Source organism: Heterodontus francisci, chromosome 15 (assembly GCF_036365525.1).
Source record: "Heterodontus francisci isolate sHetFra1 chromosome 15, sHetFra1.hap1, whole genome shotgun sequence".
Taxonomy (NCBI): Eukaryota; Metazoa; Chordata; class Chondrichthyes; order Heterodontiformes; family Heterodontidae; genus Heterodontus; species Heterodontus francisci.
In genome coordinates, this window is record NC_090385.1 from 52,740,970 (window position 1) to 52,760,587 (window position 19,618).

Sequence of the window (19,618 nt, forward strand, 5' to 3'; positions counted from 1 at the left end):
CTTCTGGCGTCAAGGCCCGTAGCAGGCCTCTCCCGGAGACATTTTCCGGGCCCCTCCGCCACAACCCCTGATGTCAGGGTGCCAGTAAAATTCAGCCCAAAGTTAAATTGCTGCTGATAGCTCCAACAAAACCCACCTTCACATCTGATTATTTCTTTGTGACTGATGTAAATTAACTGTAAACTTCAATAACTAATAGCTCTGTACCATAGATAAGTGGAAAAAAGGAGAATTTTATTTTTGTAAAACACAGGTGTTTGTATCCGGTTTTCAAAATCCAGGGTGGTGCCTAAGGCTAGGACACCCCTAAGAGTATGTAGGGACATTCAAGAAAGGAGCAGAAGGGGAGAACGGAACTTTGTGTAAATGTAAGAAAAGGGCAAATAGACCAGAACTAATATCCAAATACATTGCTATCTTGTGGGTCGCCTCGAGAAATGCATCTTCCTGTGTATTGCATTGGGAAATTCACTTATAGTGTTTGCAGACCAGAGAACGGAAAAGATTTCCTGTCTTGGCTTTTGCCAGAAGCTGCAAAGCTCCAGTCCATTACAGGAAGAAGCACAACTTACTTTATTGGAGCTATTTTAGTAACAGATGTTTTTAGTTTGCTTTACGAGATCTCTTCTGGCTGAAAGGACTAATCTAATGAGCTGTTGCTTCCAACTGTGGCTTCCTCATGAATTGTTTGGGTCCTAGTTGGCTGAATGTTACTGCCACGTGTTGGCTAGAGTTAGTCCTTGCTAGAGGTCAAAAAGTTAGAAGCAGCAGGATGAAAAAAAAGGCTGTTGTCTTGATCAACAGGCATGGTTGTCATATCCTGTGGAACAACACAGTTGGTGATTGTGCAGTATCCTATGGTTCCGACTTCTCTTTGATAAGGACATGTGATGGCAAATGGCCTACTCTGATGAATGGGCGAAAATAGAAAGGAGAAAAGTGAAGGTTTAAAAAGATAAGCCACAAGTGGCCAAATAGACCATGAATGGAGGTCAGATGGGCTCGAGGAAGTTAAACATATTACATTGAGCCAAACAGACTAGTTTGGAGACATTCAGCCACTAATTGGGTAATCAACAAGAAATTAATAATGAGCAAGGGTAGAAAATAACCATCATGACCGCTGCAGGTACATTAATTTAGAGCAAGGTAAATATCCAGAACAACCTTCTGTCTCATGAGACATATTCCATTCTCATCCAACTCCAGGACCACAAGACAGTCATGACCAGTCTCACTGGCTTTGTCAGAATATTTTTGAGTGTCAATCTTCTTGTCATTATGGCTAATAAGAGATCGAGGAGTTGAATTTAACTTCTTCCCAAAACTATCTTCATGATCAGGCCGCATTTGAATGCCAGCAGTGAACTGTGATGCCAAATGGGTGCCCCGTTGCAGCTGGCTCGTGGGGGAAGGCGGGAAATCAGCCAACTCCCAGATTCAGCAGACAAGCAATCGAGCCTAGGGAGGGAGCCGATACCAGAGAGGTTAAGCATTGTGCAGCAGCAGGCCACTGAGTATCTGGGGGGGAGACCAGGAAGAGCACCCGCTCGCCCCCCCACCACCAATCCCGCAAAATAAAGTTCAGGGCCTTTCCTTGAGCTGCCTGGAGTCAATTTCAGGACGGTTAGTTAAGCAGCTCATCGCCTGATACAAGTGGAATCCCCTTCCTGTTTCTACATTGCCACTGTTGGAAGCTTGGTACAATGTATGGGTGTCACATTGTTCCTCCTCAGGCTTTCAAATGATGGACCCAAACAAAGAGATCTGAATGATGAACAAGGAAAAAAATACAAGACAAATTGCAGAGGTATAGAGGAATGCTGCAGAGATCTGTGACAAGGCTTTTCAAAAGGAGTTTTCCAGCAAAGGCACAATGGGCTGAATGGCCTCTTTCTGTGCTGTACGATTCTATAATACTCAGTAGACTTACTGATCAGATTATAATCACTTGATCCTTGGTATGTACCTAGAAATGAAACAAATAAATACATATTATGAGTTCCTCCTCTAAAAGCAAGACAATTTTACAGACAATGTGATCTAAATGTATATTTTAATTCCTATTCCCCACATCCTACCCCCTACCCCACCCACTCCTTCATTATTTGCCCTCCCTCCCTCTCTCTGCCATGGACTATTTCTTGTCCGAGCAGATGGTGACTGATCAGATTCCAGACCTCACTCCTCTGTACCCTCTGTTGGGAGATGAGCAAAACACCCAAGGGAATATATCCTGGTACAAGAGCAAAATCCTGTGAATATCCTGGCCCCCAGTCTGCACCCATCCATGACTTTATGGCTTGTTCTGGCAATTGTAGTGTAATGAACTGAAGCCATGTCTGTGGTATGTGGTTTGGGGTGATAATATAATTGTCCATTCAGCTCCCATTCTGTCACAATCAATGTTGTTCAAACTAAATCAAGGAGACATGAGTAGTGACAAAGCACACTAAAGAAAATTGACATTTTATTAATAAATGCAGAACATGATTTTAAAACTGTTACACAACTGTAAAACGATTTTGTAAAATAAAAAGATAAAGTAGAAAAACACTGCTCTAATATATTCCTTGTGAGATCACTGAAACTACAGGCTCCAATTTGCATCAAAATAGAGTAGCATGTACATTTGAGGCAAAGTTTACCTCAAACAGAAGGAGAAAGAGACTGGAGTAGATTCATCTACTCACCCCTCATTACACCAGGAGAAGGATATGTGGGATACTTCAAATAAATGCTGTCAAGGAAGGAGAAATATAAATAACAAAGCAAACATACACGTAAAATAAGCCAAATTCTCTGATAGCGCTGCACAAACCCGATCCCTCACTGGCTCCCAAACACTTTTTAAGATCTAGCTGAGGAAGCCTGTCTCCAGTCTGTGACCGCCTGACATTGATCCCAGCCTATGCCCAACCTGGCACCATCCCCAGCCGGTGCCCATCCTGGCATTGCTCCCAGCCTAGGGTGAAACAAGCACCATTTTGGAACACTAAAATATATCTGGCTCGTCATTGAACCTTTAATATTAATCTTTAACACAATCTTTAATATCGGGAACATTTGACTGAAAAGGAGAAACACACCCTAGTTCATTTACTGTAGCAAGGAACAGAGGATAGACTGCTGCAAGGTTGAAACATTCCATAATGCCTTCTATTCTCAGGTCCCTGGATCATCTACAAACTCAAATCTGTAGTGCTTTGAATATTTTTTTAAAAATTGCATCATATGTTGGTTAACCAGCTCACAAAAAGTCCAACTGAAGACAAATTTCAATGTACCTTTCACACAACACAAAGCAGAAATATTTCATTCACCCACTAGTCAAAGTTAAATATTTCCAGCAGGTCTGCAACAGACCCGAAACGTTAACTCTGTTTCTCTCTCCACAGATGCCAGAGCTACTGTGTATTTCCAGCACTTTCTGTTTTTATTTCAGATTTCCAGCATCCGCATTATTTTGCTTTTGTTATACCTTTCCAGGTTTGGCAGGCATCCAAAGCAATTTGCATGCTCAACAACCCCAATTATACAAGGTCACCATGAGGCAAACTTCTTGTTGCCTTGTCTTTCCTGTCCAATTCTCTCCCTTCTAGTCAAGATGTTAACTCAAACTGTGTACAAGTCTGTGGGCATTGTCAACATATGTGAATCATAACATTAGAGCCATTCTAAATCTGTGTCTTCACCTAAAGTTCATGCATCCACACTTACCAGCAGGAATCATGGACAGTAAGCAGAAAAGAGCTGGCTCCTACCTAACCTGGGGATATTGAGGTTAATGTAACACCCCATTCCCACCCAGCTTGATTAGCTAACTCAGTACAAATCAGGGATCAAACTTAGATTTCTGTGGTTCAATATTACAGTGAATGGTGCATTTATTCACTGAACCATGGAAAAAGTTTTGTTTAGCTCAAATGGTTTAATGATTAGTTTTCTAGATCAAATCTTGTGATGGCAAAGATTGATGCATTCATTAGTCACTTGGACAAAATCATTTTGAGTCAAATACTAAAGCACAATAATTAAACCAAGCATTCAGATCCTACAGAAAATGGCACTTTGCACTCACATTATGTCAGATCCTCAAAACTAGTGCTAAACCAATGCACAGGTATCAGGAAATTCCTACATTTTAATCAATATATAAGTTTCCTTGTCAATGATACAAGCAGTGGGAATGTAAAAATATATGGGAGCTAAATTCAATAGCCACTGAAAATTGATTAAAATGCCAGATTTAATCATGCTGTTCATTGGCTGCACACATTAGCAGGGACCCAAAATTGTAACTTCCTAGCATTTCATAAAGCTAGGCTGCACTGCTTAAAGCTAGTCTGCACCTCTTAAAAGAGGCACATTGTGGCGAGAGCAGGTGCTGGCAGTTGTGCAGGAAGTGAATCTGATCTGGGAAACAGTGAAGAATGGCACAACCCGTAAGAGCGGGCTCCAAGGTTTTTGGATGCTGCACTGGAAGCCTTGGAGGAGGTGGAAAGTAGGAGAGATATCCTGGATCTACTGGGGGCCAGGAGGCCCTCCAGAAACACATCCAAAAGGCAGTGAGAGCAGATGCCTGCAGTCAAGCCCCAAGGACCAGAAGACAGTGTTGCAAGAAGTTCAAATGATCTCACATGAGTAGTAAAGGTCAGTGAATGCTTCTTCAAATACCATATCCAATCAGCTGCACCACTAGCCTCAGCCACTGCTACCTACTAACAATCTCTATCAATCAAGACTCATTCCTAACATTTATATGCTTTACTTCACTCTCACAACTTAGCCCTGCTTCAAGCCTCACATCCACATCTCAGAGATTGTACACACTGCCAGCAACATCAGCCATGGAGATTGCATGACACTCACTGACAGACTTCCCTCTCCCAAGGTGGTGCACAACCAGAGGCAGCAGGAGCTAACTGGAGGGGACCAGGCGCACCTGCATGTCCTAACCCCCATGCAGGAGATGGCGCTGGCTATTACTGGAACAGCAACTGCATAGCCTATGACTGCTGCTGAGAATGATTTCATGTACGTCAGTAGCACTCAAATTTGTTGCCCAAGTAGCCATTTTTCTTATGCAAACTTAGATGAATCAATTGAAGATAATGGTATCCTCCTTTTCACATCCTATTACCACCTCATCTCACACTCTCTTCTGACTTACGAGCTACTTTTACTCTGTCCCTTCACTATGACCATATCCTTGTGCTTTTCTCCTTTCAGATACCCAAAAGGTGCAACCTGGCCAGGCAGTGCAGGGACAGCAAGAAGACAGTGATGAAGAAGACACACTCGATTTCACACTCTAAGCCACAAGCTCAAGTTACTGCCACTGCGCATTACTTACTGGATAGATTAGATGCAGCGACACTGGGTGCAAGTGGCCTGCAGCCAGGGCAGGGAGCAATGATAGTGCAGGTGCCAGCTTGCCAGAGGGTAAGGTTGTACACGAGTTCTGCGGCAGAGGACTGAGATGAGCACTTTGATGGGACCGGCTGAAGAAGATAGCTGATGGGTATGTACAATGAAATGCTTGGTGCATTGGGAAGCCTGCCAGAAAGCCTGCATTCAATGTCAAGGAACATGGAGAAGTCCAGCATTGGCTTAGTACAGAGCTTGCAGCCCATCCTTTCCAGCATGGAGTGGTAGTCAAGTCAATCAGAACACTTGTGAACCCAACCATGAGGCAGCGTCAGATGGCTGATGTCTCTGCTTCTATTGCAGCACAAGCAGCTTCCACCAGAACTCTGAGTTTTGCAGTGGAAGCTCAGACTGAAGTGATACCGGGTAAGTTTGCTGTCATACAAGAGCAGGCTGTTAACATCATGGCTTCAGATACCATTGTTCAAAAGGGCTTGCAGGATGTTGCAGCAGCCCAGCAACCTATCTTCAACAGATTACTAGAATTGCTGAGGCAACCAGAAAAAAACCGACATTTTCAAATGGGGGTTTTCAATTAACATTCTTCAGTTTGTTTAATTTCTTTTAGGCCTTCTGCACTCTACATGATTGCCATGAAAAGGAACAGGATACAATAAAAAAAAATGCAAAAAGAGGGCATGGTGGATACAGCATGTAGGTGCTTGTGGTGCACTTGCACCCATGCTTGTACAGAAAGATTTCCAAGCACTGTGGTGAATGAGGAATGCCAACCCAGGGCATGCTGATGCACCTCTGCATCATTACCATTTAGGGGGAGTGGTCTGGGAACAGATCACAAATAAAGGAAACCGTCAATTTAAACCTTTTTAAAAACACAGCACTTGAACTTTATGCATAACCTGAAACTAGTCTGAAGATTGTGAGCAGATGAGAGACCGTTTCAACACACAATTCCTTCTTTACTTCTTCCAAACTCAAATTCTTGCAGGCATCTTTCTCTTGGGATGTTGAAAATGTATTGCATCCTACATTTTAAAAAAACTATAAAGATTGAATCATGGCTTAAGCAATTTTCTGGGTAAAAGCCAAGACCTTAGCTGGAGATCCTGTGCGGAATATTGTGAAGGCTATCCGGGTGTTCAAGGAGACAGTCAAAGAGCATTGGGCTGTCTGCTGTCTGGTTTCTTTCATAGAAGTTCAGCACTGCATGAAGAAGACCTCCCACTGTCCATTCCTCATCTTCAGCTTGTGCCAAGAGAGCCGGGAACTAGAAGAGAGAGAGAGGGATTACTGTCATCACTTTTTGGACAAATCCTTTTCCAATCAGGTCCTGAAGACCAAGTAACTGGAGTACAACAAGTGACCACCTTGATATCACAGCAGCGTCTGCAAGACAATATAAAGCAGCTTCATTGATTAAAGCATTATGTATATTTAAGGAAATAATGGCCTTTTTAGTAGCTTTATGACCAACGTTTCCTGTAATTTTTTTGGAAGTGCACATAATTTATTTAAGTGCATGGCTCTTTTTAGTTTTTTGTGCACTCGCGCATGTGCAGTAACTTAAAGGGACCGACTTGTGCGCAGCCTGCACGGGGACTTAGGTGTTGCTGCGCAGCTTACAGGGAACGTTGTTTATGACATGATTAAAGGATGCAATGGATAAACTGGGTAATGCAGTGGCACGATTCGTTGTGGCTATAGTGTGTAATATTGTGCATTGGCAGACAGTTTCTAATTCTACTTCCAATGAGTTCACAATCTTAGTTGTGCTACTGTAGGAGAAGCACCATCTGCAGTCCACAAGTATTGTATGACATGGCTGAAGCCTTTGTTGTTTTTTTAAACTCATGTATTTATGAGAAATGAAACAGTATTTGACTTCACTTCAGTCTTGCAAAGAATCTAGCAACTACTCAATCAATACATTCCAATGTCAGTCACTTGACTCCATCTCAAAGAAGAAATATCAGTGTATTATTTCACTTCAACTTTTTATCATAAGGAGAAAGGGAAAACTGGAGAGAAAAAGAGAAAGAGTGGGGAGGTGGTCTCTCAAGGTCACCCTTGTACTTTGTAGTGGTTGATGGTGTAAAGGCGAAGGTGACCTCTCTGCTGTTTCGAAAGCAGGATATAGGAGTGGTTTGGGAGATTAAAGGGAAGGGAGAAAAATATTAACATGACCTCAAAAATAAATATTGGAATGATAAGTATGAAGCAAATATTTATACTTCTAAATCACAACGGATATACCAGCTTCATATTTAACTCTTCACCCTGTGGGCCATGATATTTTTAGAACATTTGTTTGTGCTTAGTTGAAAATAATTACATTTAATTAGTGCTGACTGTGCTGTGTTAGCTCCACTAACTGGATGAATACCATATCCAAACAATCCCTCCAACACTTTTAATGTTTCTATCATAGCTTGATTTTTCCCAGTAGATGGGATGCTGGTTAAGCAGATTAACTCATTAATGCCATTCAGCTGTGTTCATAAATACAGACAGATTATTGATATTGAGTGCCAACTGATACAATGCAGTTGATTGAAGTATGGTTTCAGTAGATATGAAGTTGTAAATAATATAATGACATTGGAGGAGCCAGACTGCTTTATTTCCTATCTGCATACTGAATTGAGATGGTGTGCATTTTAAGTTTGCTCCAGAAAAAAATAAATCTCCAGTCAGTATTTCCAGTCTGGTCAGGCTTACTGGTTCTGGCCTTCTGCAGTGAATGAAGTCATAAGCCACATGAGGAGGTAACATGCAATGAAAGGGAATACCATCCCACGCCCATACAATCTGTATGTGTGTGTGTACATATGCAGAGACTTCTCGCTGAAAGCGGTGAATCATGCCAAGATATAGGTCCATGGAAAATGCAGATGATAACTCACCCAAGTGACCATTCCTCAAATGTGAGTTTAAAATGTGATTGTCAGAAAGCTATTTCATTGTCAGAGCAACACAACCAAGCCTGAACCTGTGCACACATTTGTAGTAGAGGTCCCTGGATGTTGATCAGAAACAGAACCCATTCCTAGCCCAGGAGCACTGATGCAAATTATAATTTTCAGTTGTTGACCTTGGCTGAAATCAGCTGACTCAGCACAATCCAAAGATTGAACCTGGCACCTTCTGGTTCCATATGATTCAGTGCCAAGTCATGTGATGCACTTATCACCAACCAATCAGGGAAAGTCACCCTCTACACACTTTCTTTAAACAACTTTCTGGGCTTCCTGAAGGTGTCAATTTTTAAAAATCTCCCATTATCTTTTGCAAAGTTTCCAAATGTATGAGCAATGGTTGATCTCTTGTTGATGGACATAGCTCAAAACAAATAAAATTTATCTTTAACAGATACATCCACTGATGCATTCAGAAATTTCAACCAGTAAGTAGGTAAACTTAAAGGGGAAAAATTTGTTTGCATAATGCAGAGACATTTGGCAATTCCCTCGAGGAAGGAAGAACCACTGATCTTCAATGCTATCAATGAAGAATGTCGTACAGGACGTCCAGGTAGTGGCTCGCAGCACTGCCTGCCTCTGCAGAATTCACTTAGTCTGTGTAGAACTGCTACACAGACAAATTTCTCCCCTAAAATGTTTTCAACCAAATATTCGCATGATGGTAAACCTTTCTAATTAACTACTTGACACAGTATAACTATGATGCATTCTTTTGCAGCTTTGCTCAATCATAGTATTGGATTCAGGTAATTAATTAATTCACACATTGTCATAACCAATTTACATAAATTGTGATCTCATGGTAGGAAAGGAATCTTAATAATCCCCAGTTTGTAGGACTTACCCCTATGAAGTGCTCACTCGAATTCCTTATATGAATCTTGGAGATGTTAAGCTGAGATGCTGCTGCCCACTGCAGCATTGCTTGCACCTGTGCGTCAATAGCAACAGACTTAGAGTTAAAGTTCACCAACGAAAGTTCAATTTCCCTTGGAGCCAGAGAAGTGGAGTACTGTACTTCCTTGCAGCCTTCCTGTTCTTCAGCCTGCCACTGTAATGTTACAGTGGACTGATTCAGATCCTCTTGTGCTTGTTTTGATGATGTTACACCTGTATATTCAACTACATTTAGTCTTTGTGATTTAGTGTTCAGAATTATGGGATTGCCATCTCCTCTGTCCTTGAATGATTCTTCTGTCTGTACCTTCTGTTGGCACTCTGGACTCTGTTCTCGTGAGCTGTCGGAAACTGAAAGAGGTTTTCTATACAATGCATCAGTTTTTGGAGAACATGTTGGTACTTCCTTTAAAACTGGTCCAGCACTACAGTTCCTACAAGCATCAGCCAAGGAGGATTTCAGTATAGTTTCTGCTAGGTTTTCAGCATATGTTTTATTTGCCGGTTTGTGGTCTGGATCCTTCAACATCACTTCAGATAATTCCAAGGTAGAAGACTTTTCTTCATCAATAATGGGCTCGAAATTAAGGGCTAGAAATGCATTCTCATCTTCATGCTGACATAATCTTTCCTGCTTTTGTTCAAACAAGCTCATTTTTGTTTTTGCTTGGACAAAGCAACTTAGGTTCTTTCCAGTGACTTCTTCAATCTTCACATCTATCTGTGGCTGCTTACATGGGTATGGATTGTAGCAGCAGCTTAAATTGCTGTCATTGACATCATTTGTTCCCTCGTGGGGGCTTGCAATGTTACTGATGCCAATTCCGCATCCTGAGCCTTGAGTGACTGGATTTTGCCTTTCAACAAAAACAGAATCACTGCATAGAACCTCAGCTTGGCTGCTTGCCTCAAATTTCATTGTTTCCAGTGAGTTTTTACTAAGGTGCTGCTCTGTGTTGGCCCCAATGAAAAAGGGCTGTGCATCGGTGCTTCTGGCTGCAGCATCTGTATTCTGCAACTGTTCTGATGCATGCACAAACTCACTGTTAGCCTGAGGTAAGCTCACAGTGTTGGTATCGCTGGCCTGCTGCAACTGATACTGAGTTTTAAATACTTGGAGTGCAGACTGTACTATCTCTTTTACCCACTCTTCTGATATGGAATTTAACTGCTTAATGTAATGTGAATGCCTACAATCTTTGTTTGCATTCTCAGCAGAAGATATTTCACCTTTTCTGTCCCTGTTATGTTCTTCATGGTCAAGTAATTCAATTTGGTTCAGAAAGTTGGTGACTGCAATGATAATTTTCTGTGCTAATTTGTCAGCATAGTCCCAGAACAGACCCTCCAGTCTTACTGGAAAACTGGCTCTGTGTTTATCCTCATTGTGTTCATTTGGAATCCTTTCTGTTTCCAGCATAACTGCATCAGAAGAAAGTGCGTTCAGTTCTTCTGAAGCCTGGGTGTTCGACTGGTATCCATTGCTAAATGTAACGCTATCATATAGCTGGCCCTTAGGTGCTTTAGGATCAATGCTTTCTCCCATGATGCTGCAAATTACTTGTGCAGATGAAAAGACTATACCTGACATCAAGTGACTAAAATAGTCTTGCACCTTTTCCTCATCTGTGCATGAATTCTCTGTTGGTTCACTTTTTGAAGCCAAAGACTCCAGCTCCAAGTTTTGCAACCTCTCCTCTTCAGGCACCTCGGAAATCCCTGTAGTGTCTTTGCCATTAAATTCTTGAGACAAGGATCGCATTAGTTTTCTCATAAATTCAGCCTTTTCCTCAGTGTCTCGATCTTCCTCAGACAAGCAAAAATTTATGGTTTCCTTTGGGGTTGGTGGAGGGGGTGAAGGAAGGAATTCTTTTGCTAAACCTCCCTTGAGCTTTCTAGTAAAACTCCTCTGACTGCTACCTAACTGTGGCCTCAGCGGTGTAGGTGGAGGTGCATCAGGATAGTCCAACGAACTTTTCTTGGTGAGCCCAAGTTTATCAAACATGAGTTTCTCATAGTCATGATAATCTGATCTTTCTTTGTCAGATGCTGATAAATGCCTTTCCCTGTCTGGGGAATAACCATCCAAATACTGTTGCGATTCTTTGGTTAAATTTTCAACTTGTTCACGATCAATCAATGGTCTAACTCCAGCACATGATGAACTTACTGTTGTTCTTGTAAGATGATTAAGTTCATGTGTAAGGATGTCAGATTGTGACAACACCATTGCTGACATCTCTGAAAGGTCTGAAGATTTATTTTTATGTGATCCCACATAAGCAAGTTGTGAGTTCTTAGTTTCTTCTTCAAATTGCTGCAGTTTGTTTCTTGTTACCTTCCTTCCTAAGCTTGCTTCCCTGGTGCTGTCAGAAATTACTTCCTGGGTCAATCTCAGTGCATATTTCTCCACAACGGGAAACACTGTACTTACTGCTTCTCCTGATGAGTTGGCAATTATCAACTGTGAAATGTGGTCAGCAGAGGTCTCTTCCATTTGAATCCCAACCTCCTGAAAAGACCTCTGAATAATACTGGAAGCCTCACTGCTTGCCAGGTGATCTATGTCATAGTGAGGAGCATCTTCCCTCCCATCTTTAGATCCTTCAAGGTTTCTCTCAGCTCCTATTGCTCTGCTTGTCCTTAAATCATCTTGTGATGAATTGATGGACTCATCAATACCTGTAAAAATTTGATTTAAATGGGAGTGTGGGATGACATTATGAGAAACCGTCTCCGATGCAAAATGGCCTTCACTGGATGTCCAGGCTTCTGGCTGTTTCATTGTGGTTTTGATCCCCTGAGGAGCACCATCCTCAATCACTGTACTAAGTATCTCATTCGACATACACTCTGCATAATAGGAAAGTACTTCCAAGAATTGAGATCCACTGGGGAATGGAGCATTGGAAGGAGTTCCCACAACTATACCTGTTGTTACATTTGGCAACTCAATGCCCTCTGCAAGTTGCACAGGACTAGAAAGCCTTTGAGCAACTAAATTCTGCTGACATGACTGCTCTGATATTGGAAGATCAGTACTTGGAAGAGATGAAATATCAACACCAGAAGAGGAAGTATGATGAAGGTAAGTATCAACATCAGGAAAAGGCACTTTTATTCTTTGAGAAGTATTGGCATCGGGAAGAGAAATATCATTAGTGGGAATGTGCTGTGTTCCGTCTGTACTCTGACTGTTGGTATCAGGAAAATTTCCAATAATTGCATCGATTGCATGCTGGAATCCCAGTGCATATTTTCTGAGGCTGTGAAATACGGAACTACTGTTGTAACTGGGAGAGGGTGACAGGCACATTACTCCTTCTGTTGAATTCTGTTATTCAAAACACAAAACATCAACAATTTAAGAATGTACTTCAGGAAGAATATTAGTTTTATATTGATTATATTTCAACTTTTGATTACATTTACAGCAGCAATATTATAACTAGGCTCGGGAATTTCCTTGGAGCTGCTCACTCTCTGCTGCCATAAATTTTGCCAGAAGTGCAGCGGAAATAAGATTTACATTTATGCTGTACTTCCTGTGAAGTTATAGCTGCAGAGCAGAAGCAGCTCCAAGGAAATTACTAGCCTAATTCTTTTCATATGAACATCATTGGCACAGATTTTGCACTAAGAATAATGGTGAAGTTATCAGCATTCTCCATTATTATGGAGTAAATTGGATAGCAACATCCAGAGTTTTCACATGTACTGTTAGATGTGGAAATCTGGAAATTGCTGCCTGGTTTGCACTTCTCCTCCACAAAATTCCATGTAAGGGCATGAAGTTGCAGTACTTGCCGGTTAGTTGCCCAGTAAACATGCCAGAAAATGTTTGGACTGGTGCATAAGTGAATTTTAAGCTGCATGATAAGTCTTAATTATTGCCAAACCATCTCTCTGGCACTGAAAAATAAATTTTACAAGTGTGGAGTCTCAGTCCTTCAGAATGTAATTATTGTTGGATATTTTTCTCTGTTGCTTTTATGTCTCTCAATCACATTTTTGTTTCCCTCTTTTTATTTGCATTCTGTACATGATTTCATAATGAATTAAATATTCTAACATTTACTTTCTGGTTTAGACTTTGTGCGCATCAGTGATGATTCTTCTATCTGATTGAATCTGACACGGAGCACAAAATTAATTTGACCCAAAATATTTTATCTACCCATCTTATTTCCATAGAATAGAATCATAGAATGGTTACAGCATATAAGGAGGCCATGCGGCCTGTCATGTTCATGCTGGCTCTTTGCACTCCCACGCTCCTCCCTTTTCTCCGTAGTCCCGCAATTTTTTTCTCTTCAGATAATTATCCAAATCTCTTCTGCAGGCCTCGATTGAATCTGCCTCCACCACACTCTCAGGCAGTGCATTCCAGATCCCAACCATTTGCTGAGTTAAAAAGTTTCTCCTTATGTGGCCTTTAGTTCTTTTGCCGTTCACCTTATAGTCGGTGTCCTCTGGTTCTTGACCCTTCGGCCAATGGGAAGGATTTCTATCCACACTGTCTATATCCCTCGTAATTTTGAATATTTCTACCAAATCTCCTCTCAACCTTTTTTTCTCTAAGGAAAACAACCCCATCTTTCCAACTTATCTATTTAACTGAAGTTCCTCATCCCGGGAACCATTCTCGTAAAGCTTTTCTGCACCCTTTCTAAAGCCTTCACATTCTTCTTAAAGTGTGGTGCCCAGAATTGGACACAATACTCCAGCTGAGGCCAAACCAATGTTTTATAAAGGTTCATCATAACTTCCTTGTTTTTGTACTCTAGGCCTCAATTTATAAAGCCCAGGATCCTGTATGCCTTTTAACCACTTTCTTAACCTGCCCTGCCACCTTCAATGATTTGTGCATATTTAGCCCAGGTTTCTCTGTTTCCCTTCAGAATTGCACCCTTTAGTTTATATTGCCTCGCCTCACTCCTTCTACCAAAATGTATGACTTCACACTTCTCTGCATTAAATTTCATGATTGTACTGTGGCCACGAGCGGCTTCCTCACAGCTCTGGTATCCATTTCAGTGTAAGCATCCTCTGCATACTCCAGGGGGCCAAGTAGCACAGAGAAGAAATCATGTGCCCATAATTGCCTGAAGTATTGCAAATTCATATTGCAAAAATTGCATGTTAAATTTCTGTGTTTCTTGTAACCTAAATCCCTCTCAGCATCAGCATGCGTGGCCTGCTCCCGGGCAATTGATGCAATTCTGCATCGCGCTACACAAACAAATTCTTCCCCCTCCCCCACCCCGGTGTCCTCCTCACTACTCACATTCCCATTTAAATTTTGTATCAGCAGCAAACTTGGATACGGTACACTCAGTCCCCTTATCTAAATCATTAACATAGATTATAAATAGCTGAGGCCCAAGTACTGATCCTTGTGGTACTCTGCCTGCCAAACTGAAAATATCCCGTTTAATCCTACTCTCTGTTTTTTTGTCCATTTTCTGATCCACAGTCCATGCTAATATATTACCCCAAAGCCCATGAACCCTAATAAGAATGTATCAAAAATGTAACAAAACGTCTTGACAAAATTAATCACATTTTTATTATTTGAAACAAGTGTGATTTTCATAAAATAATCCACTCAGGGTTTGTGTTCTGCTCTTCCAATTTGTTGCACTGCTAAAATTCCTTGATTAGGTTCCAACCAGTAAGTTATTTCCAGGTATCTTTTATTCTATGAATGAAACATCTGAACCTCTTCGTTAGATTCTAGCCTGTAACTTCCTCCTGGGTGTCTGTCATTCTGTATATAAACCATCCAAACCTCCTACAGGAACATAGGAATAGGAGTAGGCTATTTAGCCCCTTGAACCTGTTCTGTCATTCATGAGATTATGGCTGATCTGGTTCTAAGCTGCAATTTAATTCTGCCCTCGCCACAGGGCAGGAATAAAACCCGAGACTTTCCTGGTCTGACTCAATTTGAACCAGTTGAAGCATCGAATACAGGAACAACAAATAACACCTGAACCACTCAGTGATATTTTCTGGTACTCACTCCCAGCTATCTGCTTTCTTAATCTGTGTAAGGGTGGAAGCTTATTTCGCTAAACCAGTTTAGCCTGTTTATTTATAACATTTACACGAAATAATTGATCACAAGATCCAATTTGGAAATGCAGCTTGCCCATTCCATCCAATTAGAAATGTATTGCAAGAAACAACTGGATTACTGTGTTACTGACCAGTGGAAACATTGGCCTGAAATTTGCTACATCAACAATTTTGGCCATGATAAGTTTTAATTCTAAGTGGCAGCAGCATGAAGACTGGCTTCAATGCAGCAACTTTGAGATTGCTGGTGACTTAAACAAGGTTAGGGATACGATGGTCACTTTCTAGTCGTTTTTGGCAAGGAGTAATAGCAGAATGATGCAAATGTTCTAGGAGATTATGAAGTGGCGCCAGTAATGGCATAACTCTCTCACACCATAATTTCCTGGAACTTTTGTGCTAGAATAATGGCATACACTGTAAATGGAGCTTGTTTTCAGTACATTCCTGGCCCAAATTCAATGAGGGTGAAATTGGTCTTCGCCAGTAGCACAAAATGAACTCCACTGAATCCACAGCCCACTTTCTACCATGCCTAATTTTCTTTTCTGGTTTTCAACAGATTGATGAATTGGGTGTGGTGTAAAACAGGCTGTTGATTCACCATGAATGCATTTTGCACTAATGGTGAAGACTAATTTCATCTGGAAAATCTCTAGAGCTTATTTATGACCTTATCTACTTGTGATACCATCTTTAATAAACAGATATTGGCACACCAAGGTCCCTCCTGCTTCATTACCCTGTGTCATCAACTTTGCCAAAAGTTTTTTTTTTAAGTGGTATTTTATCAAATGATTTTTGAAAATCCATATAAACCACCACATTGTATTTCCTTTATTCATCCTCTCTGTTACTTCTTCAAAGAATTTTCTTAAGGTCAGTCAAGAATGAAGTGCTTTTTAGAAATCCATTCATTCCCTCAGGTTCCTCCAAATCCCTCATAATTTCATAGTGGCACTTACGTACAGAAGGAGGCCATTCAGCCCATTAAGACCATGTCAGCTCTCCATGGAGCTATCCAGTCAGTCCCACTCTCCTGATCAATCCCCGTAGGCCTGCGAGTCTATTTCCTTCAAGTGGGCATCCAATTTCCTTTTGAAGTCATTGATTGTCTCCACTTCCACCACCCTCATGGGCAGCGAGTTCCAGGTCATTACCACTCACTGCATAAAAAAGTTCTTCCTCACATTCCCCCTGCATCTCTTGGCCAAAACCTTCAATTTGTGTCCCCTAGTCCTTGTACCATTAGTTAATGGGAACAACTATTCCTTGTATAACTTATCTAAGTTTGTCATAATCTTGTACACTTTTATTAAATCTCCCCTTAATTTCCTTTGTTCTAAGGAGAACAACATGAGTTTTTCCAGCCTAACCTTGTAACTAAAATCCCCCATCCCTGGAACCATCCTGGTAAATCTCCTCTGCTCCCTCACATCCTTCCTAAAATGTGGTGACCAGCACAATACTCTAGTTGGGACCTAACCAGAGCTTTATTTCATCCCATAGTAAAGGCTCTAGATGTTTACCAACAGTTAAAGTAAGACTAACTGGCTTATAATTTCGTGGATTATCCCTACTTTCCTAAAGGCACTAGTCATATTTCCCACCCACTGGTCCTCTGGTAAGTTTTTATTTTCCACAAAATTTTGGAAAATTATGGATACAGCCTTCACTATTTCTTCCCCATCCCTCAGAATCCTTGGATGTCAACCACCTTATGTTTGAGTAACTTCATTAGTATCTCTTTGAATAACCACCTCTGGTAATTTAAATCTATAATCCCAAATTGTGAAAACTGAAGCAATGTACTTATTTAGTATTTCTGCTATTCTCCCACACTCCACTACAAGCTTACCTCCTTCATCCTTTACTGGCCATACTCCTACAGTGGGACTATCCTTATTACTAAGTGACATGAGGAAAAACTTTTTCACACAGCGAGTGATTAAGATCTGGAATGCACTGCCTGAGAGTGGTGGAGGTAGGTTCAATTGAGGCATTCAAAAGGGAATTAGACTGTGGAGAATGCGGGGGAATGGCATTAGGTGAATTTCTCATCCATAGAGTCAGTGCGGACACGATGGACCGAATGGCCTTCTTCTGTGCTGGAACACTTCTGTAAGTCAGTGATTCTGTGATACTGATGTGCTGACAGACAGCCTTTCTAATGTCCCTGATAATTTGTTAATTTTCTCTCATACTCCTTCTTACATTGCTTTTTGGATATCCTTTCCTATATTATTTACATTCACTCAAAAGGGCCAGAGAGATAGATGAAGTGAGGAACAAGTATCATAGAAGATCATCCAAAGTTTTGATTGGGGGAAGAATCCAGTGAGTTTTGCTCTGCATTTAACACCCTACATTACAACAGTGACTACACTTCAAAAGTACCTCATTGGCTGTAAAGTGCTTTGGGATGTCCTGAGATTGTGAAAGTCGCGATATAAAGAAAGGGAGGTGAGGTGTTGTGGTTATGTCACTGGACTAGCAATCCAGAGGCCTAGGCTAATGCTCTGGTGACATAGGTTCAAATTCCACCAAGGGGTACAAATCCCACCATAGCAGCTGGTGGAATTTAAATTCAATTAATAAATCTGGAATTCAGTAATGGTGACCATGAAACCATTGTTGATTGTTATAAAAACCCATCTAGTTCACTAAAGTCCTTTAGGGAAGGAAATCTGCCATCCTTACCTAGTCTGGCCTACATGTGACTCCAGACCCACAGCAATGTGGTAGTCTCTTAAATGGCCTAGCAAGCCACTCAGTTGTACCAAATCACTAGAGAAAAGGCTAAAAGGAATGAAATCACCACCCGCCATCAACCTAGGCACCGGAAACAACAACAGCATATCCAGCCCTGTCGACCCTGCAAAGACCTCCTTACTAACATCTGGGAGATTGTGTCAAAATTGAGAGAGCTGTCCCACAGACTAGTCAAGCAACAGCCAGACATTGTTGTACTCACAGAGTCATACCTTACAGACAATGTCCCAGACACCAACCATCGCCATCCTTAGGCAAGTCCTGTCCCACCAACAAGACATGACCACCAGAGGTGGCAGCACAGTGGTACACAGTCGGAGGGAGTTGCCCCGGGAGTCCTAAACATTGACTGCGGACCCCATGAAGTTTCATGGCATCAGGTCAAACATGGGCACGGAAATTGCCTGCTGATTACCATCTACTGCCCCCACGCCCTCAGCTGGTGAATCAGTGCTTCTCCATGTTGAACACCAATTGGAAGAAGCACTGAGGGTGGCAAGGGCATAGAATGCACACTGGGTGGGGGACTTCAATGTCCATCACCAAGTATGGCTCGGTATCATCACTATTGATCAAGTTGGCTGAGTCCTAAATGACATAGCTGCTAGACTGGATCTGTGGCAGGTGATGAGGGAGACAACAAGAAGAAAAAACCTACTAGACCTCATCCCCACCAATCTACCTGTCGCAGATGCATCTGTCCATGACAGTATTGGTAGGAGCGACCACCGTACAGTCCTTGTGGAGACAAAGTTCCGTCTTCACACTGAGGATACCCTCCATCGTGTTGTGTGGCAAACAGATCTAGCAACTCAAAACAGGGCATCCATGAGGCGTTTTGAGCCATCAGCAGAATTGTGTTCAACCACAATCTGTAACCTCATGGCCCAGCATATCCCCACTCTACAATTACCGTCAAGCCAGGGAACCAACCCTGGTTCAATGAAGAGTGCAGGAAGGCATGCCAGGAGCAGCACCAGGTATACCTAAAAATGAGGTGTCAACCTGGTGAAGCTACAACACAGGACTACATGCATGCTAAACAGTGGAAGCAGCATGCAATCGACAGGGCGAAGCAATCCCACAACCAACGGATCAGATCTAAGCTCTGCAGTCCTGCCACATCCAGTTGTGAATGGTGGTGCATAATTAAACAACTAACAGAGGAGGAAGCTCCACAAATATCCCCATCCTCAATGATGGGAGAGCCCAGCAGATCAGTGCGAAAGGCAAGCCTGAAACAGTTGCAACCATCTTCAGCCAGAAATGTCAAGTGGGTGATCCATCTCGGCATCCTCCTGAGGTCCCCACCATCACACATGCCAGTCTTCAGCCAATCCGATTCATTCCACGTGATATCAAAGAAACGACTGAAGGCACTGGATACTGCAAAGACTATGAGCCCTGACAACATTCCGGCAATAGTAATGAAGACCTGTACTCCAGAACTAGCCACACCTCTAGCCAAGCTACTCCACTACAGCTATAACACTGGC

General features: G+C 41.8%; 1 protein-coding gene across 5 annotated transcripts in view; it reads right to left on the reverse strand.

Moving 5' to 3' along the window:
- Window positions 1-213: 213 nt before the first annotated feature.
- Window positions 214-19,618, reverse strand: part of si:dkey-171c9.3 (A-kinase anchor protein 11) — a 61,259-nt gene continuing 41,854 nt past the window's right edge. Inside the window, exons 4-7 of one of the 5 annotated variants that reach the window (XR_010976453.1) lie at window positions 9,217-12,603; window positions 2,694-6,658; window positions 1,934-1,969; window positions 214-1,767 (exon numbers count right to left, since the gene is read on the reverse strand). Coding sequence is in view for 4 of the 5 variants with exons in the window: in XM_068047554.1 (XP_067903655.1) it covers window positions 6,485-6,658; window positions 9,217-12,603 (3,561 nt within the window). In the remaining variant the exon portion in view is untranslated. Of the gene's footprint in view, window positions 1,970-2,453; window positions 6,659-9,216; window positions 12,604-19,618 lie in introns of those variants that run through there. The other 4 variants (XM_068047554.1, XM_068047552.1, XM_068047553.1 and 1 more) reach the window with 4 other exon arrangements.